We start from the raw sequence: 23,808 nt of genomic DNA on the forward strand, positions 1-23,808 counted from the left end.
TGAGAAGCACACAAGCTGGAGATGGAGCACTAGTGGAAAATGAGCAACGCGATTTATATGTAATCAGCAAAATGGCTGTGGTCCACTTTTTGAAGCATATTGCAGCTAGTGGAAATTACAGCAGCACCGACTGAGGACACTGGCTTCAGTTTGAGTAATTTAAAACAAATTAAATCTTTCTTCACACCAGTAACAAAACAAATGCAAACAATAACACTGAGGTCAGGTGTATATTGTATGTATACTACTGTAGTGTGTTTATCATTTATTACTGTCATTCCAAGTTGTCACATTATACATATAACACCCCCATTTCCTCTCCCATTTGTGTGTCCACTGGTCTGAGTTTCATATTTTTATTTTATTTTTTATGTATCTTAAAGAGACACTGAAGCGAAAAAAAATAATGATGTTATGATTTGTATGTGTAGCACAGCTAAGAAATAAAACATTAAGATCAGATACATCAGTGTAATTGTTTCCAGTACAGGAAGAGTTGAGAAACTCCAGTTGTTATCTCTATGCAAACAAGCCATTAAGCTCTCTGACTAAGTAAGTAGTCATGGAGAGGGCTGTTATCTGACTTTTATTATCTCAACTGTTCCTGGACTATTTACTTTTCCTCTGCTAGAGGAGAGGTCATTACTTCACAGACTACTCTGAAAGACTAATTTTGAATGCTGAGTGTTGTGTAATCTGCACATATTATAGAATGATGCAATGTTAGATAAAACACTACATACCTGAAAATAAAAGTATGAGAATATTTTCTTTGCTGCTAATCTTCTAGTAATTATTCATAGTACACAACCAATTCACTATATCATATTTTTTTTTTCGCTTCAGTGTCTCTTTAAGTGTTATTAATAGAGATGAGGAAAATATTCTCCTGCTTAGTAAGCTTTTTTTTCCATTCCTCTGGATCAACTAACACATGTGAGGTTGCAGGCAAGCCTTGTACCATAGTTTCTGGTTGAACTCAATGGACGTATGTCTTTTTTTTTAACCTGACTCACAATGTAAATAAACTGCAGTAAGCAGAATAATGAGCATAAAGGCTTACTGCACGATGAGTAGAGCAGAATGCAATACATAGTCTACTCATCCTAAGACTTTACACACCTAATTCTAAATAGTTTAGTGCATACGCCTGTATGTAACTATGTAGTTAGCTATTTACCGTATATCGTCTAATATAAGCCGATCTCGTCTATAGGTCAACTCCAATATTTGACTCTCTTAAGCTGGGATTTTTTTCTTGACTCAAGTATAAGTCTACCCAGCAACTTTAATGGCTGCACATGGTGACCAGGTAAACTTAACTGCATTTGGGGGCCAGGAGGGGTTAATGACTGCACCACATACAGTATTTTTCAGACCATAAGACGCACCCGACCATAAGACGCACGTAGGTTTAGTGGACAAAAATTGGGGAAAAATATATACTAAACCTGGTGCATCCATGGAGCATGGGTGTCTTGTGGACCTTTTACCCCGCAAGCAATATCTACCACTAAGCATCTGTTTGCATTAGAAGGTGTCAGCCAGTGTCACATTAAGCTACTTCCTAGGGATTTAAGAGTCATGGACACAGACAGAATGAGAATGCATTATTACTTTGCAGCACTGAGGCTTTGGAATCAGACTGTGCAGGTTTATCTTTATCAGTTCTTTTACACATCTAAGTCTATCTCAAAGATGCCAACTGCTGAGATGCCAAGTGGACATTGTTCAGTGTGGCAAAACTTGGACACAAGACATGTCATTACAACCCAGCACGCAACTTCAGCACACAGCTTCTCCAGAACAAAACAGTGCTGAGGATCACCGCTGCCTGCAGCAACACTTGGGAATACATGCCGCCATGGTGTTAGGGCGCCCGATGTGACTAATGTAGCGGCAGGTTGCCGCTCTGCCCCTCTGCTCTCTTCCCGACTATAGCACTGACCAGAAGTGCAGTGGCCTCCCGAAGTAGCGTCAGCGCCGGCTGCTGCTTGACTTGTTTCCCTACTGTGTCCTCAGAGTGCTGGGAGTCCGATACGCTGAGCCGCAGCAACTTGTGTCACCAAAGGGCTTTGCCACCCATCTCACTATGTGAGCTTCCAGCGCACATGCGCTGGGGTCAGGGAGACCATTCAAGCTGTACACTGAGGATTCAGAGGTGAGGGCTTCCTGCTGCGCTTCACTCTTATTGCAGCTGCCGTGTGGATTTCGCTGGTTCGAATATGTTTTATTTGGACCATAACATGCACTGACTTTTTCACCCCACATTGGGGGGACAAAAAGTGTGTCTTATTGTCTAAAAAATATGGTAAATCAGTTGATAACCTCAAACTTCCTCCTCTTGCAAGGAGCTAAATAGTTAGGGACCTTTTTGTCTCATTACTGTTTATCAACATCAAAGATGAAGATCCAATCATTTCAAATCTTTTCTTTGAAATCTTGTCAGGTCTTTGATTTCAACCTCAGCGCAGAAGATATGAAAACTATTGATGGCCTCAACAAGAACATACGCTATTGGAACTGTGCTTGGTAAGGAGATTGCAGCAATGTGTGAACTACAGGCACCAATAATCAGAACTCCTCTGTCACTACTCAAGACATTTTTAGGAATAGGCAATTCTGGCAGTCAGCCAAAGCAGTGTTTCTCAACATCATTGTAGTATATAGTATATATATGCAGTGTTGCTGCAGTAGTAAGAGAAGGGGGAGGAACCTGCTGCAGATATATGGAAAGCTTAGTTAGGTTCTTGTAGCTTGTTCCTAGCTGATATTTGCTGTTGAAAAGCACCACAAAAAGAGCTCTTTTCAGAGCTAATGTTCTTGTGAAGTTTTCTTTTGTGTGTGTGTGCTAGTGTTGGGCGAACAGTGTTCGCCACTGTTCGGGTTCTGCAGAACATCACCCTGTTCGGGTGATGTTCGAGTTCGGCCGAACACCTGATGGTGTTCGGCCAAACCGTTCGGCCACATGGCCGAACTAAGAGCGCATGGCCGAACGTTCCCCGAACGTTCGGCTAGCGCTGTGATTGGCCGAACGGGTCACGTGGTTCGGACCCGAACGCGCTCTGATTGGCCGAACTGTCACGTGGTTCGGGTAAATAAATACCCGAACCACGTCATATTTCCGCCATTTGTCTATGGGTTTAGCTTTGGGTAGGCAGGCAGGGTAGTTCGCGCTCCAGCCAAGCTAGCCAGGGTCCCCCCAGTCATTGTGTCGCTGCTGGGAGTAGTAGTACACCGCTCGCTCAGCATTCTGTTTACTGCCACTCTGTGTACCTCGCTCAGCCACACTATATAGCATTCTGTTTACTGTTCTGTGTCTGCTGGGAATAGTAGTACACCGCTCGCTCAGCCACACTATATAGCATTCTGTTTACTGCCACTCTGTGTACCTCGCTCAGCCACACTATATAGCATTCTGTTTACTGCCACTCTGTGTCTGCTGGGAATAGTAGTACACCGCTCGCTCAGCCACACTATATAGCATTCTGTTTACTGCCACTCTGTGTACCTCGCTCAGCCACGCTATATAGCATTCTGTTTACTGTTCTGTGTCTGCTGGGAATAGTAGTACACCGCTCGCTCAGCCACACTATATAGCATTCTGTTTACTGCCACTCTGTGTACCTCGCTCAGCCACACTATATAGCATTCTGTTTACTGCCACTCTGTGTCTGCTGGGAATAGTAGTACACCGCTCACCCGCCACTGTATAGCATTGTGCTCTGTGTCGCTGCTGGGAATAGTGGTACACCGCTCACCCGCAACTGTATAGCATTGTGCTCTGTGTCGCTGCTGGGAATAGTGGTACACCGCTCACCCGCCACTGTATAGCATTGTGCTCTGTGTCGCTGCTGGGAATAGTGGTACACCGCTCAGCCACACTATATAGCATTCTGTTTACTGTTCTGTGTCTGCTGGGAATAGTAGTACACCGCTCACCCGCCACTGTATAGCATTGTGCTCTGTGTCGCTGCTGGGAATAGTGGTACACCGCTCAGCCACACTATATAGCATTCTGTTTACTGTTCTGTGTCTGCTGGGAATAGTAGTACACCGCTCGCTCAGCCACACTATATAGCATTCTGTTTACTGCCACTCTGTGTACCTCGCTCAGCCACACTATATAGCATTCTGTTTACTGCCACTCTGTGTCTGCTGGGAATAGTAGTACACCGCTCACCCGCCACTGTATAGCATTGTGCTCTGTGTCGCTGCTGGGAATAGTGGTACACCGCTCACCCGCCACTGTATAGCATTTCTGTACTGCCACTGTACTGCTGCCAGTCAGCGTGTACTTTAAGGATAAGTGAAATGAGGAAGAAATCCGGTGAAAGAGGGAGGGGCAAGGGAAAAGGTGTTTCCCCTGACGGTTCACGTACAGGCCACAGGGGAGCACCCAAGAAAACCCACTCAATACCGCCCATGTTGTCCAGGACAACAACCCTCACAAATCCAAAAGAACAGGACCAGATAATTACTTGGATGACCTCTCAAGCGTCCAGCAGTGGGTTAAGCAGCACCAGCACATCACGCACGAGGTCCGAGTCCTCAGCCAGTTACAAGGAGCCAGTGGGCACAAAGCTGACACAACCGGCAGCGACACCACGCACACAACTGCCAGATAACCAGTCCGATGAATTACCTCAGGACACAATGGGGTATTCGCAGGAGCTATTCCCAGCCCAACAAACTTCCACCTTTCAAAGGTCAATGGAGGAACAGCCAGAAATGTTGTGCCCGGATTCACAACCATTAACTGTGGGAAATGCATCGCGCACTGAAATACAAGGCGAGTCCGAGGAGGTCTCGGAAACCCAAATCCCAGAGCAAGTTGGGCAGGAGGGGTTGCAATTGCAGGAGGTCGGCCGACAAGATCTGGAAGACGACGTTGGAGTGAGCTGCGCAGAGGTTGTTCTGGGGAGCTCTACTCCACGGCGGCGGCCCCCCACAATGACATATGACGAGTTTTAGGAGATGGAAGAGGAGGGTATGGACAATGTGGACAGAGACCCAGATTTTGTTTGTGAACGAGAACATCGCCGTCGTAGCAGCAGCACAGATGAGTCTGTTGAAGAACCCACTGCTGCACGAGTTCGCCTTGTGCCACAAGGTAGGCGGCGCGCAATTTCAGGCACCACAAGTGAGAGGCAAAAGAGGAGCAAACAGAAATCGCCAGCAAGGCAGGTGCTCCAAAGTCTGGGCTTTCTTTGAAGACTGCACTGAGGATGTTACCATGGCGATTTGCAAGGTGTGCAAGACCCGCCTGAGCAGGGGGAAAAGTATTAACAACCTCTCCACCACCAGCATGAGCCGCCACATGCTATCCAAACATCCCACTCTGTGGGCAAACGCGGCAGGACAGGGTACCAGCAACACTGCCTCCCTTGGGTTCACCAGACTCACCACCAGACCCGCCTCAGCAGCAGCAGTAGCCCAGCCATTGCGTGGTTCACAACATTCACAAACATCAGACGACGCTGACACTGTCACTTTCCGGAGTAGTGCTCTTGAGGTCTCCCAATGTTCATCAAACACAACAACCAACAGCCCTTCCGTGTGCAGCGCTACGGTTCAGTTGTCTGTGTCGGAGATGTTTAAGCGCAAGAAGAAATTGCCAGCAAATGACCCCCGGGCCGTGGCAGTAACAGCCAGCATAGCCAAGCTTCTGGCCTGCGAAATGCTGCCATATCGAGTGGTGGAGACAAACAGCTTCAAGGGCATGATGTCAGTGGCCATCCCACGTTACGTGGTTCCCAGCCGCTACCACTTTGCGCGCTCTGCAGTGCCTGAGTTGCATGAGCACGTGGTAAGCAAAATAACCCGAAGCTTGAAGAATGCCGTTGCCTGCAAGGTTCACCTCACCACTGACACCTGGACGAGTGCGTTCGGCCAGGGTCGATACATCTCCCTTACCGCGCACTGGGTGAACCTTGTGGAGCCTGGCAGCGATTCCTCACCTGCTACGGCGCGGGTGTTGCCCACGCCGCAAACAGCTGCACCGCCGTCCTCCCCACTGGATAACAACAGCAGCACCTACCTCTCTGACTCCTTCTCCTCCAACGCATCTCAAAGCTGTACCTCATCCGGAAACGCTAACCCAACAGCAGTAGGATCGTGGAAGCAGTGCAGCACAGCTGTTGGCATGCGTCAGCAAGCGTTGCTGAAGCTGATCTGCCTTGGGGATAAGCAGCACACAGGGGAGGAAATTTGGAGGGGAATAAAGGAACAGACGGATTTGTGGCTGGCACCGCTGGACCTGAAACCGGGCATGGTTGTGTGTGATAATGGGGGTAATCTCATTCGCGCTTTAAGGTTGGCTAAGCTGACACACATCCCTTGCCTGGCGCACGTGATGAACCTAGTAGTTCAGCGGTTCCTGAGGACATACCCAGGCGTGGCCGATCTTCTGTTAAAGGTGCGACGAGTGGCCAAACATTGCAGAAATTCCAGTACTGCTTCGGGGCACTCGCCAAGATGCAGGAGCGCTTCAATCTCCCCCATCATCGCTTGCTGTGTGATGTCCCTACGCGCTTGAATTCTACGCTGCACATGCTAGCCCGCTTTTGCGAGCAGAAGAGTGCAGTGGTCCAGTACATGACGGCGCAGTACCGAGGCGCATCCGGACAGCTGCCAAGCTTCTGTGGATCCGATTGGGCCAACATGTTGGACCTCTGCCAAGTCCTCCAAAATTTTGAGCAATCCACGTTGCTTGTGAGCAGTGACAACTCTTCAGTCAGCATTACCATACCACTGCTGTGTTTACTGAAGAGGTCGATGTTGAAAATCAAGGAAACAGCTGTCATGATGCAACTGGGGGAATCTGAGGGAGAAAACGATCAGCGTGATGGTACCAACATCAGGCCATCCGCCTCAGGAAACGCTGGCCCCAGCAGCTATGACGAAGAAGAGGAGGAGGAACAGCTGGAGTTGGAGCAGGAATTTCCTGCCACCACTGACGAGGGCCAGAGCGGTGCACGTTGGACTTCCACAATTCAGCGCGAATGGTCAGCAGAAGCAGACCAGGAAGAAGGTGACGACTATGATGCATCACAACAACTATCACAACGCTCACAAGAGGATGATGAGGATTCTGGCAGGACTCTGGCACACATGGCTCAATTCATGCTAGACTGCATTGAACGCGACCCACGCATTGTGCGCATTCTGGACAACACCAATTACTGGGTTTATACCCTTCTGGATCCACGGTACAAACACAATGTTCCAAAACTGCTTGAAAGAGTCAGACAGGTCAAAATGGAAAACTACCAGCAGGCCCTTGTGGAGACTTTAGAGAGGAGATTGACATCCTCCCCCTCCTCTAGCCAGTTGTACGCCGACAGACTGACTTCCGCAAACCCAGGACGATCAGGAGGGCAGCAAACAACACAAGCCGCAGCTAGTGCCCAAAAGGGAATGGTATCGGCAGTGTCCTTGGAGTGGGAAAATTTTATAACACCCATGCAGCAGCAGCCCACAGAACAGCAAGCGTGCAGATCCACCTCCAACACCGATCGCCTGGAGAAGATGGTCAAGGACTACATGTCAGATGGCGTAGCTGTGTTGAACAATCCATCTGCACCCTTCAACTATTGGGTATCGAAGCTAGACACCTGGCACGAACTGGCAATGTACGCAATAGAGGTGCTGGCTTGCCCGGCAGCCAGTGTTATGTCGAAACGCTGTTTCAATGCTGCCGGAGGCATCGTCACAGATCGGCGTATCCGCCTCTCCACAGAAAATGCAGACCGTCTGACTCAAATAAAATGAATCAATCCTGGATTGGAAACGACTACGCAACACTCCTGGACCCCAACCAAGTAACATGAACAATGACCATCTGTGATGGGGTTAGCGTTTCCGGTCCCTGTTTATTGAACCTCTCATCTTTATTACATTTATGACTGCATGGCGGCAAAAAGCATTGCTATATCCGCACGCTATTTGTCCTCATGCAAGGCCTGGGATGTTGTGTCTCAAAAAGCGTGGCCTTCTCCTCCTGCGGCTCCTCCTGTTCCCTCACGTGTGCTGCTGCTGCTGGGTTAGCGTTTCCGGTCCCTGTTTATTGAACCTCTCATCTTTATTACATTTATGACTGCATGGCGGCAAAAAGCATTGCTATATCCGCACGCTATTTGTCCTCATGCAAGGCCTGGGATGTTGTGTCTCAAAAAGCGTGGCCTTCTCCTCCTGCGGCTCCTCCTGTTCCCTCACGTCTGCTGCTGCTGCTGCTGGGTTAGCGTTTCCAGTCCCTGTTTATTGAACCTCTCATCTTTATTACATTTATGACTGCATGGCGGCAAAAAGCATTGCTATATCTGCACGCTATTTGTCCTCATGCAAGGCCTGGGATGTTGTGTCTCAAAAAGCGTGGCCTTCTCCTCCTGCGGCTCCTCCTGTTCCCTCACGTGTGCTGCTGCTGCTGCTGGGTTAGCGTTTCCGGTCCCTGTTTATTGAACCTCTCATCTTTATTACATTTATGACTGCATGGCGGCAAAAAGCATTGCTATATCCGCACGCTATTTGTCCTCATGCAAGGCCTGGGATGTTGTGCCTCCTGCGGCTCCTCCTGTTCCCTCACGTGTGCTGCTGCTGCTGCTGGGTTAGCGTTTCCGGTCCCTTTTCCTGGAACCTCTTCTCTGTATTACATTTATGACTGCATGGCGACAAAAAGCATGTTACCTGTGCAAAGAAACATGACATTTTCCACATTTAAAAGACAGTTTTTCCTTTGAAACTTTACAATCAATTTTCTCAAAAACTATAAGCTCTTTTTCAAATATTTTTTTTTCCTCTTGTACCCACTCCCAAGGTGCACATACCCTGCAAATTTGGGGTATGTAGCATGTAAGGAAGCTTTACAAAGCACGAAAGTTCGGGTCCCCATTGACTTCCATTATGTTCGGAGTTCGGCGCGAACACCCGAACATCGCGGCGATGTTCGGCGAACGTTCGCGAACCCGAACATCTAGGTGTTCGCCCAACACTAGTGTGTGCCACTGACACTGCATTATACAGCCCTGTGTGTCGCAGCTGGCCCTTGCTAATTGCTATACCGTGCAAGGCCCAGCACATTCAGTGCCTACCTTTTCACTGCACCTGTGTGTGACAGCTGCACATTTATAATACCAGTCCGACCATGCATACCTGTTCATGTTCACTGCACCTGCGTGACTGCATGCAGTGTTATATAATACCAGTCACTGCATAGCTGTTCACTGCACCTGTGTGTGACAGCTGCACATTGTATTGTGTAATACCAGTCCGTGCATACCTATAACTGCACCTGTGACTGACTGCACATTGTATTATATACCAGCAGTCACTGCATACCTTTGACTGCACATTGTTGTACCAGCAGTCCCTGCAACCTTTTCACTGCACCTGTGTGACCGCACATTGTTGTACCAGCAGTCACCTTTTCACTGCACCTGTGTGACCGCACATTGTTGTACCAACAGTCACTGCAACCTTTTCACTGCACCTGTGTGACAGCACGCAGTTTTATATACCAGTCACTGCATACCTGTTCACTGTATCTGTAAGTGTGAGACATCTGCACATTTGTAATACCAGTCCGTGCATACCTGTTCACTGCATCTGCGTGACAGCACGCAGTTTTATATAGCAGCCACTGCATACCTGTTCACTGAACCTGTGTGACTGCACATTGTTGTACCAGCAGTCACCTTTTCACTGCACCTGTGTGTGACAGCTGCACATTTATAATACCAGTCCGACCATGCATACCTGTTCATGTTCACTGCACCTGCGTGACTGCATGCAGTGTTATATAATACCAGTCACTGCATAGCTGTTCACTGCACCTGTGTGTGACAGCTGCACATTGTATTGTGTAATACCAGTCCGTGCATACCTATAACTGCACCTGTGACTGACTGCACATTGTATTATATACCAGCAGTCACTGCATACCTTTGACTGCACATTGTTGTACCAGCAGTCCCTGCAACCTTTTCACTGCACCTGTGTGACCGCACATTGTTGTACCAGCAGTCACCTTTTCACTGCACCTGTGTGACCGCACATTGTTGTACCAACAGTCACTGCAACCTTTTCACTGCACCTGCGTGACAGCACGCAGTTTTATATACCAGTCACTGCATACCTGTTCACTGTATCTGTAAGTGTGAGACATCTGCACATTTGTAATACCAGTCCGTGCATACCTGTTCACTGCATCTGCGTGACAGCACGCAGTTTTATATAGCAGCCACTGCATACCTGTTCACTGAACCTGTGTGACTGCACATTGTTATACCAGCAGTCACTGAATACCTTTCACTGCATCTGTCGCTGCACATTGTATTATACCTGGGAGTCAGTGCATACCTTTCTATGAGCGTGTGGGCGACAGGCCGGCGACAGCTCCTCGCCAGGTCCCTCCACGTACACACGCGGAAGAGGGACCAACGGCGCGACGGAAGCTGTCGCTGACGTTCCTCCTCCCCCCGCCGGAAGCTCCGTATTCCTCAATGGAGTTTGCTGTTGCTAGTCCGCGTACTCACGCGGACTAGCGACAGTTGCGGTGGCAACTGTCGCCAGGCGATTGAGCAGTTCAATCGCCTGGCGACATCAGCGACGAGCGACAGTTCGGGGTGCGCTCCCCTGCAACGGCGCATATTCACGGGCGACCTGTCACCGCAACACGCGCGCGGCGCCTGTTGCGGCGACAATTGTAGCCCGTGAGTATGGGCCATTACCATGTGTGGTGGTAGCTATTTCTCAGGCTCCCACTCCAGACCGGAATCGAACACCGATTCCCTGGCCATACCCTTTCTTTAACAATGGTAGAGAAAGCACCATCGACAGTCTGAGCAGCGATGAACCCCTGGACTATTGGGTGCGCAGACTTGAATGTGGCCAGAGCTGTCACAATTTGCCATCCAACTTCTGGCTTGCCCTGCCTCAAGCGTCCTGTCAGAAAGGACCTTCAGTGCAGCTGGAGGCATTGTCAGTGATAGAGAAGTCGCCTAGGTCACAAAAGTGTTCAGTACTTCACCTTATCAAAATGAATGAGGCATGGATGCCGGAGGGCTACTGCCTGCCGAAGATTAAGTCAGTCCCCACACAGCATCTCTGCCTGCAGGCCGCTTGACTGCCTGCCCCAAGACTAAGTCAGTCCCCACACAGCATCTCTGCCTGCAGGCCGCTTGACTGCCTTCTCCGCCACCACCAACAGGGTCCATGACTCCAGGTGGATTCCTGAATTTTTAAGGCTGCTGCTAGCAGCGGCCGCTATAATTTTTCTGGTGCGTGTACATGCCTGCCTAATTTTTCTGGCTGCACTGCGGCTGCAACAACAAAACAAAAGGCATGTACATGTGTCAATTCCCCTTCGTGATCGTTACCTTGCCGCGGTGAAGGGGCATGCGTATCACAATGAAGCAATGACCAGCAAAATGAGTGTGTTGGAGTTATAAGGGGGCACACCTTACTAAAGAAGATAGATAATAAGGTTGTTGCTTCATTGTGGACAGACCAAATTCGATCAGCTGGACACTCAGTCACTGATGTTCTGTCATTCAGCTACCTCAGCCCGGCGACCATATGGGCTTGAAAACCCCCGTCGCCTGCACTCTGGCCATGGTGTGCACCAGTCCAGCACAGCCGTCACTACACAAACAGCTGTTTGTGGTCAGTGCAGTTTCTAGGTGAAATTTCTCCCAGGGCGAGTGTCAAAAAATATGCCCCCCACCCGGTTCGAATCCCAGCCAGGGCACTATTTGCATGTTCTCCCTGTGTCTGTGTGGGTTTCCTCTGGGCACTCCAGTTTCCACCAATATCTCTAAAACATACAGATAAGTTAATTGGCTTCCTCCTACAATTGGCCCTAGATTACAATACAAACACTTCACTAAATACATAGACGTAACTATGGCAGGGATTAGATTGTGAGGTCCTATGAGGACAGTCAGTGACACGACTATGTATGCTGTAATGTGCTGCAGAAGATGTCACTGCTATATAAATACATAATAATAATAATAATAATATGGTAGGACATTAGACTATGACTATGGTAGAATTAGCTTGTGAGCTCCTCTGAGGACAGTCAGTGACATGACTATGTACTCTGTAAAGTGCTGCAGAAGATGTCAATGCTATATAAATACATAATAATAATAATAATAATAATAATATGGTAGGCGGACAGGGCACACTGCAGAGAGGACGGACAGGGCACATTGCGGAGAGAACGGATAGGGCACACTGCGGAGAGGACGGACAGGGCACACTGTGGAGAGGGCGGACAGAGCACACTGCGGAGAGGGCAGACAGGGCACACTGCGGAGAGGACGGACAGGGCACACTACGGAGAGGGCGAACAGGGCACACTACGGACAGGGTGTACAGAGCACGCTACAAGAGGGCGGACAGGGCACACTACAAAGGGGGCAGACAGGGCACACTACGGAGAGGGCGGACAGAGTAGGTGATGGGAAAGGGTGAGTAGAAAAAAAGAAAGGGCTATAGCCATATGAAGTTATATAAAGTACATGTAAGTTTTGTAATACACAATCATATGCAGCTAAGTACTAAACTTAAATGTACACACATTCTATCCCCATATATCTAGTCCAATGCAATAATATAATTGAGCTACTGCCTCATTGTGAAAAACAATCAAAGCCTGCATCCCCCCACTCACTGTGTCCATTTGTCATCATCCTCATCTATTCAGGGAGATGTGCAGCTTGATCACAGGATAAACAGAGTAGGAAGGATCATGACCTGGATAGGGGGGCAATCTGCGACCTCCCCTTGTTTCGGTAAATAAAAGACTGCGACAACCCTTTGGATTTTAAAATTGGCCACAGCTTTTATTACCCTCACATATATCATCTGAGGCAACAAGTTTTTAATTTGTAATATAAATCAAACTTCTATTTCTTCTACATGATATTTTCAAACACATAAATAAGGAAAAAACATCGGAGTCCCCTGACAAAAGGCCGCCCAATAAAACGAGCCGCAGCGCACCTGTACCAGCCACCAGCCACAGTTATAAGAGCTCGATGGGTACACACTACTGCCGGCTCAACTTTAAAACATCCACATGGGCCTTGTCAGGGGCCCCGCCGTTATGCTGTGACGATCGACATATGCGGTTATTCCTACTGATGCTGTCCACTTCAGGGGGGGGGGGGTGGGAGGGTTGTTCTTCTGTCGCTGGATCACAAGAGGAAGTACAGCTTCCTCTCCTCTTCTTTTGTTGTTCCCCTGCCCTCCCTAATTTGTCACCTTGACCCCCCTGACCTATCCTGTCCAGCAGTGAGGTCACCAGCCCCCAACCAGGTCATGCCCCCTTTGTCGCCCAGCTCCGCCTGCTCTCGAGGGGGTTTCTTGACCTGGATAGGGGGGCAATCTGCGACCTCCCCTTGTTTCGGTAAATAAAAGACTGCGACAACCCTTTGGATTTTAAAATTGGCCACAGCTTTTATTACCCTCACATATATCATCTGAGGCAACAAGTTTTTAATTTGTAATATAAATCAAACTTCTATTTCTTCTACATGATATTTTCACACACATAAATAAGGAAAAAACATCGGAGTCCCCTGACAAAAGGCCGCCCAATAAAACGAGCCGCAGCTCACCCGTACCAGCCACCAGCCACAGTTATAAGAGCTCGATGGGTACACACTACTGCCGGCTCAACTTTAAAACATCCACATGGGCCTTGTCAGGGGCCCCGCCACAGCTCTTCGGGGGTTGCCTCAACCCCGAATGCCCCGCCACCTGGCCAAAGCCGCCTCCAGGGCTTCCCTCAGGCCAAACAGGAAGACGTTATTGCCCACCTCATTGAGGTGCTCTCCGTCTTCCCGGAAAAAGGATGCGTCCTTCTCTAGTAGTTTATGCCGGACAGAAATACCGCCTCCTCTGCAAACCACTTTTGCAACCGCTTTATTCACCTTCCATCTTGCCCTGTTGATTTTTGTTTAAGGGATTGGGGGGCGCCAGCGCAGCCTCGGGATTATTTCGGACCAAATGATCACTAGGCCTGGGAACAAACTGCCTGTTCTTAATATGAAGGCTTTTATATCCATGATCAGTACATCCATTGGATCCCAGCCCAGGTCGTTTCCCCCTATGTGCAGGATCAGTATGTCTGGGGGGCCCCATAAACGGGTGAGTCTGTAAAATTTTTTGATGCATCTGTCTAAGGTGAGACCCGGGGCCCCATACCAGTGTGTCTCCACTCTATCGCTGCTCTGGCCCAGGTTCCTCCCCCTGTGGCTCTCGGTTGCTCTCCTCTCGGCCCATACCACATAGGAATGACCCATACTTTCAGCCTTCTCCTGATCTCTCCTGCGGGATAGAGAATAAAGCATTGTAATTCTGGGAAGATACATGTTCTTTGGTTGTTATCTACGTGCTTTTTGTGTTTCCCCCCCCCCCCTCCCTTTCTCCCCCCCCCCCATTCCTGTTTTAGTATTCCGTGAGGTGTGGGCGGATATAAGTTTTGAACCTTTTCGACTTCCATCTCCCTATCCTCATAATTGTTTCCTTACTGAGGCCCCCTTTATCCGCTTCCGTTGCTGCCCCTATGCGAAAGGAATGCGATCCATACTCATTGGCATTGCAGCCTATCCACGTTAAGCACTGTTTTAGCACCGCCACAAACTGGAACCGTGACAGAGCTGATCCATCCTCATGCACCAGCAGTCCCCTTGCTTTGCTCGCCTTTGTTTGCCTGAATCTCGTATAGCACCCTATCGGACATGAAGGGCAACCCGGTATCTCCTGGAGCTGTATTAGAGCTCCCTTACCTAATTGGTCTGTTTTTGACTTTGGTATGATTATATGTAGCACATTCCTCACGAGATACACGTCGGAGGCCTGGATGCCCCCCGGCGTGCTCGTTCGGTCACTGACCAATTCCCCTATCCGCAAAGCCCCGTAGAATGCCAGCGAGTAGGCCAGCTTGAACAGGAGTGTTTCGTGGTTGTTTCGGCAAATCGCACTGGTGCTGTGCATTAACCTCAACAAGAGGGGGATGGTTATGGGGCGTCTCGGGTCTGGCCGTTTGGGTCTCCTCCGGAACCCTTTTAAGGCTTGACGAACTATAAAACCCTTCGTGAAATCGGGCCACCCCTTCAGTTTGAATAGAAAGGCCAGGGCCGAGATAGCCTTGTTGACCTTTCCAGGTAAGTGTCCTTCGCTGAGCATTTGTCCCAGGAATGCCAGGAAGATGTCCTGGTTTGACTGCCTGGGCCTGAGTGTCCGTTCCCTACCTTCAAAGGCCGACCATCTGGCCCACTCTGCCTTGTACGCCTTCCAAGTGCCTCTCGCCAGCGAATGCTCAATCCAGTCTGCCATCACGGTAACACTAGGGTCCATACGTGCGGCGGTATCTGCATTGGCTCCGTGTTCGCACGTGGCGCCAGCTCCCGGAAACGTTCCAGCTGGAAACGAGACAAAGCATCCGCTATACCATTAGCTGTTCCTGGTATGTGGCATGCTCTAAACTTAATATTGTGGCGCAAGCATTGTAAGACGAAATACCTGACCAGATTGACTATGGGGGGCGAGCTGGTGGTCAGGCTGTTGACGATATTGACGACAGCCATGTTATCCGAGTTGAACACTACAGATCTGTTGGCCAATTCTCTCCCCCACAATTCGGCTGCCACTACCAGTGGGAAGAATTCCAGTAGCGCCAGGTTCCTGATGAGCGGCAGAGACGCCCACGATTCAGGCCAGGTGTGGTGACACCACTGGCCCTGGAAAAAGGCTCCAAAACCTGCACTGCCAGCTGCATCCGTAAACAGCTGCAGTTCATCGCTGGTCTGTGGCTCCTCTAACCACAGTGTCCTCCCATTGTACTCTTCAAGAAAGGATAACCACATCCGTATATCCGCTCTTGTCTCGGCGGTTATACGTATGAAGTGGTGTGGCCGCGCAACCCCGGCCGTCAGGAACGCAAGTCTGCGGCAAAAGATCCTGCCCATGGGCATCACCCTACACGCAAAGTTCAACTTACCTAACAGTGATTGGGTCTCCCTCAATGTCAATTTCCTTGTCCCTAATGCCGCCGTTAACTCCTGTACCAGGCCGTCCAGTTTGTCCCGCGGTAGTCGAAATTCCATTTTTGTTGTGTCAATCTCGATCCCCAGAAATCGAATTATTTCCTGTGGTCCCTCGGTTTTTCCCATGGCTAATGGTACTCCGAAGTGCCTGAAGACGCTGATCAGTGTGTCCATGACTGTGTGACACGCATCCGTCCCTGCTGGTCCTGCGCACAGGAAGTCGTCCAAATAATGGACCACCCCTTGCTGCCTGGCTTCCTTTTTGACCACCCATTCCAGAAACGTACTGAACGTCTCAAAGTAATCGCAGGATATTGCGCAACCCATCGGGAGGCAACGATCAACATAATAGTTGCCCCCCCCATTTGCAGCCCAGCAGGTGCAAGCTATCCTGGTGTACCGGGAGGAGTCTAAAGGCTGACTCTATGTCAACCTTTCCCAGGAGTGCTCCCTTGCCCATTCTTCTCACCATTTTGGCCGCCTCGTCGAATGACGTTTATGCCACTGACGTGAGATCAGTGGCGGACTGGCCCGGGGGGAGGGGGGCTGATTTCCCCCCGGGCCGCCTCCTGTCCCTTGCATCAGGGCCGCCCAGGGCTGAATCTTACATTTGCAGAAGCGAGTGGCCCTTCTCCCGAACAGCTACTATTCTGGCTGCTGCTAAGACTGGCTGCTAGGCAACAGAGATCCCACCCCTTGCCTGCAGACACAGCCAGCCAGTGAGGAGAAGAGAGCAGCGTCGCCTCCAGCGCGTCATTTGAAAGGGCAGAGACAGCCTGAGTATTCCAGTGCTGCCTGATGTCTCTCCCTGCAGAGTGTCTCCCTCAATCCCAGCCTCCTGCCTCTTGTAGCTGGGAAGGACAAGGAGGCTGACAGTGGCAGAGTCTACAGACCAGAGTCACCTTGTAAGCCGACACCTCCTCTGCTTTTCCCTTGTTATGCTTTGAGCAGGCCAGTTCTGAACACACTAGCCAGGCATTCCACTGTCTGATGTATTCATGTAACCCTTTCACTGCTGCCTGCTGGACTGGTATTAGCTTATATAGCTTTTTGCAGCACTTTCTATTTAAAGGGATACTTAAGTAAAAAAAAAAATATTTACTCACTTGGGGCATCCCTCAGCCCCCTGAAGCTGTATGGTGCCCTCGCAGCCTCGCTCCAATCCTCCTGTCCCCACCGGCGGCTACTTCCAGGTTCGGCGACAGCCGCCGACAGGCTGGAAACACGAGTGATTTTCCGCGTTCCCAGCCGCTATATCACCGTCTATGCTATAGCGTATAACATCAGGGCCGGATTTGTACTTTTTACTGCCCAAGGCCCACTATCACTGGCCGCCCCATGACAACGGTAGGGTTAGAAAAGGGCTTTCAGACATGAAAAAATGGGGTGGTTAGTGATACTGATAGATCAGGATATCATTTACAAAAAAAAAAAAAAGCGGAGATTAAAAGCTAGGTATCAGTGACATGACTATGTACTTTGTAAAGTGCTGCAGAAGATGTCAGTGCTATATAAATACATAATAATTGTATGGTATGACATAAGACTATGACTATGGTAGGATTGGATTGTGAGCTCCTCTGAGGACAGTCAGTGACATGACTATGTACTCTGTAATGTGCTGCAGAAGACGTCAGTGCTATATAAATACATAATAATAATATGATAGGACATTAGACTATGACTATGGTAGGATTAGATTGTGAGCTCCTCTGAGGACAGTCAGTGACATGATTATGTACCGTACTCTGTAATGTGCTGCAGAAGATGTCAGTGCTATATAAATACATAACAATAATAATAATATGATAGGACATTAGACTATGACTATGGTAGGATTAGATTGTGAGCTCCTCTGAGGACAGTCAGTGACATGACTATGTACTCTGTAATGTGCTGCAGAAGATGTCAGTGCTATATAAATACATAATAATAATAATATGGTAGGACATTAGACAATGACTATGGCAGGATTAGAGTGTGAGCTCCTCTGAGGACAGTCAGTGACATGACTATGTACTCTGTAATGTGCTGCAGAAGATGTCAGTGCTACATAAATACATAATGATAATATGGTAGGACATTAGACTATGACTATGGTAGGGATTAGATTGTGAGCTCCTCTGAAGATAATCAGTGACGTCACATGACTACAGTATGCATTCTGTAACAGCACTATATAAATACTTATACTTAGGACTAGTTCACACGGGTGACCTGCTGGTCGCTTAAAGGAAACTAGACCTGTGGATAAAAGCAGATTTGATACTTACCAGCGGCTTCCTCTAGCCCCATAAACACGTCTGTGTCCCTCGCCGTCCTTCCACGGTCTGCCGTTCAGCCGCTATCAGCCCCAGTAACTATCTCAGTCGCGTCAGTCTGGGTCTATTGTGCATGGGTGGGAGGTCTGCGCATTCGTAGAAGACACAGACTGGATCCGACTGACGCAATTACCAGGGCTGATCGTGGCTGAACGGCCGTCCGCAGGAGGAAGGCGTGGGACAGTAGACGTTTTTGTAGGGCTGGGAGAATGCGTGGGTATCAAATCTGCTTTTATCCACAGCTGTGGTACACTTTAAAAAGAATCTGAAGCGAGAATAAATCTCGCTGATTCTCTTATATATAGCAGGGGCATGTTTGCCCCTGCTAAAACGCCGCTGAACGGGGGTCCCTTACCCCCCAAATCCCCCCCTGCTGTCGTGGATTTTGCTGCTGCTGGAGGCAGAGCTAATGGCTGTAGCTCTGCCTCTCTTAGCGCGTTTATCAGGCGGCGGATCTCCGCATCTCCCCGTCCCTCTCAGTGAAGGCAGACTGAGAGGGGCGGGGAGACGCCTCTCCCCGTCCCTCTCAGTGAAGGCAGACTGAGAGGGGCGGGGAGAGGCGGCGATCAGCGCTGACAGATGCACTGAGAGGCAGGGCTATAGCCGTTAGCCCTGCCTCACCAGGAAGTGATCCCCACGCTGCACGGAGGGGATTTGGGGGGTAAGGGACCCCCGTTCAGCAGCGGTATAACAGCGTTTTAGCAGGGGCACACATGCCCCTGCTATATATAAGAGAATCAGCGAGATTTATTCTTGCTTCAGATTCTCTTTAAGTACTGTCTATTAAAATGAATGGACAGCGGTGATACAAGTGGTACCGTTGTTGTCATCTGCCTGGCACTTAGGCGATCCTGCAAGGTACGAGGTGTTAAAATCATTGCATGCTGGGAAACGCAGTCGAAAGCCGCCAATTGCTTTTCTGCTCGCTAGGAGAAAAGCATTTGAGCGAAACGCTGCAGGACACCCCTCTGAACCGGGCCCTAGGGTGACACATTGGTGGAATGTGTTTGGAGAGGGACATACAGTATAATATACAGGAAGGAAAGACAGGGTGAGAGGTGTATAAAGTTTAGAGACTGGAAGGGGGAGGGGAGGAGGAGGTAAGGGGAAACACAGCCAGAGAAAGATGGAATGGAGAGATGGGAGAGAAAAGGAAAGGTATAGTTTTGTGGTGATACAGAAGGCATCATTCTTGGAGGACAGCTAGAGAGAACTGCAGAGAATTATCAAGCTAGCATGAGAAAGATGTGAGGACATTTCTGCTGAGAGCATCTCTCACGGGCTTCCATCATTGCAGGGATCTGTGTCTGCTCTCTTCCTCACCCAGAAAGCAAGGCAGCTCTAGCCTGTAATCTAATGACAGATAAGGCTGCAGTGATTGCTGGTCTCTTCCAGACCAGACACAAGCACGGAGCAGCTTCAACGAAGTTCCAGGCTTGAAGGAAGGGTGAGAGAGAGAGAGCTCACCGAGGAATGAGTCACTGTAGTACTGGCAGCAGTAGGGAGACACACTTGCCGACATTAATTACCCTTCTCTTCTTCCTCCTCGTTTGGTTTGGGATGAAACTCCCTCCCTCTCCTCAGCCCTCCCCCTCAGTGTCAGAGTGGAGAGGGGAGGGGCGCCCTTTCTGTTCCATGTACGCTGGCACAGGAGATACTGGGGCAGGGGCACAGCGTGGCTGCAGACAGCAGATTGCCGAAAAACAGCTGATCTCTGCTGCCAGTGTGTGACACCCGCCCCAGCTCTCCTATCGGTAGATTTCCGCCCTAGGCATAGAACTAGGTGGCCTGTGCGGAAATCCGGCCATGTATAACATATACGCTATAGCAGCATAGAGGGTGATATAGCGGCTGGGAACGCGGAGAATCACTCGCGTTCCCAGCCTGTCGGCGGCTGTCGCCGAAACCCGGAAGGCGAGGGCACCATACAGCTTCAGGGGGCTGAGGGATGCCCCAGGTGAGTAAAAATCTTTTTTTTTTTTACTTAAGTATCCCTTTAAGTCATGCATATTTATATATACTACTTTGGCTGCATACTGATATATTGTACTACCTCAATAGCACTTACCACTTTACTTAAAGAACTTCTGATGTGAAGTAGAAAATCTATCTTTTACTCACCTGGGGCTTCTTCCATCCCCGAACAGCCGTCTCAGTCCCTCGCTGCAGCCCCAGTACTCCTACGTGTCCCCTCTGGCTGTCCGCAATGATGGTGACCCGCTGCTGGGGTCAGCTCTTCTGCGCCTGCGTGTCCACATCGTCTGGCGCATATTGTGCCTGTGCAATAGTTGTGCGCAAGTGCAGTATGCGTGAGATGACATAGACGCGCAGGCACAGAAGAGCCGACCCCACCAGCGGGTCGCCATCATTGCGGACAGCCAGAGGGGATACCAAGGAGGACCGGGGCTGCAGCGAGGGACTGAGACGGCTGCTCGGGGAGGGAAGAAGCCCCAGGTGAGTAAAAAATAGATTTTTTACTTTGCATCGTAAGTCCTTTATTAAGGCTTTATTAAGTACAAGGTATTAGTACAACTGGGTGATGCATCGGAAGTCCTTTAAAGGAAACTTGGGTTGTGTTGTGTACTGGTGTATTTATACTTACCTGTGGCTTCCTCCAGCCCCATGAGGTGCTCCCTTGCTGTCCTCTCTGGCCACTTTGTTGTAATATTACACAACCCCTCCCAGTAATCTGGCCAGTAGCAGCCAGTCATGCGCTTCTACAATGCCCTGCCACGCACGAGTGCTCTGCGTCTGCACAGTGCACAGGCACAGAACGCTCCCAGCTGTGGAAGCATGATGGGGGTGCACATGCAGTCGAGCCGTACCTGCGTAGAAGAATGCGGCCAGCCAGATTACCATGGGGGACTACAACACAATGGTGAGGGCGGCAAGGAAGCCTACACACCTCATGGGGCTGGAGGAAACCCCAGGTAAGTATAAATACACCACATCTCAGAGGGGGAACAGGTGACACAGGGACATGAGGTGACACACGAGGACAAAAGAGGCACAGTGAGAACAGAGGGGGAAGAACAGATGTAACATGAGGGAACAAAAGAGATTGCGGGACAAAAAAGGCACAGGGGGACATGAGGTAACAGAGGAGGAACAGAGGTGACACGTGGAACAGATGTAACATAGGGGGACAAAAGAGATGGGGAACAGAGGTGACACGGGGACAAAAAAGGCACAGGGGAACAAAGGGGACACTGGGGAAAAAGGAACGGGACATGAGGTGACACAGAGGGAGACAAGAGACACACGGGTAACACAGAGGGGGACAAAAAAGGCACAGGGGGAACAGGTGACATAGAGGACGACAGAAGAGGCACAGAAATGAGTGTTCTGACTTAAGAATGGATTCAGATTAAGAACGAACCCACATTCTCTATCTCCTTCATTAACCAGAGACTACCTGTATTTCGTTAGCCACTTTATTAGGTATGTTTTGCTAGTACTGAATATGATATTTTTTTTTGCCATCAGAACTGCCTTAATTCTTTAAGGCATTCCTCAGAGATTTTTGGTCCATACTGGCATGATAGTGCCATGCAGTTAGCTCCGCCCACATCATGCCACGGTCAATCCCATCTTTGTTGTTCGCCTCACTGTTGTAAACCCCCCCCCCCCCAAGGGCCTCTGGGTTGTGTTTTCCCCCCAGGCCAAAAGGTCCCAGTCCTCCCCTGCGTGAGATCAGGGTTGATACCGTCGTTTACTGATGTCCCTTTGGGGTGGGACAGATGATGTATCATCCGATACTTACCAGGCTCCTTTTTGGGGACCACGCCCAATGGTGAAACTGAAAAGAAGGGGAGAGGCGGTGTTCTGAAGGGGCCCGCCATCCTGCCTAGCCTTACCTCGTCGTCCAGTTTTTTGGTGACTATGTGAGAAAATTCGATTGCAGTTTTGAGATTCCGGCACTGACTGTGTATCACGCTGGATTTTGAAGGTATGCGAAAGCCTTCCGCAAACCCGTGCCTCAGTAAATCCGCATGTTCCCTGTTTGGGTACTTATCTAGCCAGGGTAGCATCTTGTCGATGCTCACCGGCATTTCCCCCTTTTGTACCGGGCTCGGTTGTCCGATGTGCCCCCATCCTTCCTCGCTTATAGCATTTTGCCCAAGAGTGGTTAGTTCCGCCACAGGCTGCACATTCGTGTTTGAATCTGCAGCTGGCTCCCCACTTGCAGGCCCCATTGCTAAATGTCCAACACACTCCTTTCTTATGCGGGGCCAGAGGTCCATCGGATGTCCCGCTGGCCGTCTGCTGAAAAGAATTATGGTTATGGACTGAGGCGGTTACTGCCGCCGATGCGCCCCCCCCCCCCCCCCCCCCCCGGATTTTGGGGCAGTCATGAGCCGCATCCATAAGGTGAGGTCCAAAATTCAGAAGAAATCCCAGCAGAGGTTGTTCTTCCTGCACCAACTGAAGAGATTTGGCATGCCCAGGGAGCTGCTGACCAGCTTCTACACTGCCACTATAGAATCCATCCTCTGCTCCTCAGTCATAGTCTGGTACACAGGCGCTACAGCCAGCGATAAACAGAAACTGCAGAGAGTCATAACTGACGCAGAGAGAATCATCGGGACTCCTCTTCCACCTCTTGATCTCCTCCACCCCGCCAGGATAAGGAAGAGGGCCACAGCAATCTCCCGTGACCCCTCCCACCCAGGTAGCCGCTATTTCAAGCTCCTCCCACTGGGCCGCCGCTTCAGGTCTATACCATGCAAAACCACCAGACGGAAGAACACTTTCTTCCCCCAAGCGGTACGGCTGCTGAACTCCAACCCCTGACAGGCCGGCCTACTGGCATGCACTAGCGGGGTCTTTCGGTCAGTTATTATTGGACTGCTCCTGCACGGCAGGTAGTAAAGCACTGACTGCTGACCCAGGACTATCACTTGTGTTGAACAGATTTATACCATCACTGTAGTTCTAAATTGTTTATGTGTGCGTCTTGTCCCTTTTTACTATGTCTAAGCCATGTGAACCACGATCAATTCCGAGTATAGCTCTCGCTGTATTTGGCGAAATAAAAATGATTCTGATTCTGATTATGGTCCCAACCTATTTCCGGTCTCGCTGCCATGCGCTGCCGATATTCTTCATCGTAGCGCAGCCAGGCCGTCCCTCCATAAGTGCGATAGGCCTCAAAAATTGTTTCCTGGTAACAAAAAAGGGGGGTGCATAATTCAGGCGATTTCTCTCCTATTATGCTCCCTAATATGGTGAATGCCTGTAACCAATTATGAAATGACCGAGGGATAAGTCTGTACAACCTTCTCTCGTTTACTTCCTCCTTGCGATGCTCCTTTCCTTTTTCCCATTTTTCTAAGTTAAAGCGGTCTAGTGGTAAGAGGGTAAAGATGTCGATATACTCTTTATTCCATACCCTCTCTTTTAACTCCAGTTTTAAGTGGGTTCCCAAG

The 23,808-nt window shown here is 49.6% G+C and overlaps 1 protein-coding gene across 5 annotated transcripts in view; it reads left to right on the forward strand.

Moving 5' to 3' along the window:
- Positions 1-23,808, forward strand: part of LOC137564141 (aldo-keto reductase family 1 member C3-like) — a 91,483-nt gene that overhangs the window by 52,313 nt on the left and 15,362 nt on the right. For 4 of the 5 annotated variants that reach the window (XM_068277577.1, XM_068277581.1, XM_068277579.1 and 1 more), the window contains one exon: positions 2,450-2,532. The exons of the other annotated variant lie outside the window; for it this stretch is intronic. In XM_068277577.1, the coding sequence (XP_068133678.1) occupies positions 2,450-2,532 (83 nt within the window). The remainder of the gene's footprint in view (positions 1-2,449; positions 2,533-23,808) is intronic. 5 annotated transcript variants of the gene reach the window in all.

This window comes from Hyperolius riggenbachi, chromosome 3 (genome assembly GCF_040937935.1).
Source record: "Hyperolius riggenbachi isolate aHypRig1 chromosome 3, aHypRig1.pri, whole genome shotgun sequence".
In the NCBI taxonomy this organism is placed as follows: Eukaryota; Metazoa; Chordata; class Amphibia; order Anura; family Hyperoliidae; genus Hyperolius; species Hyperolius riggenbachi.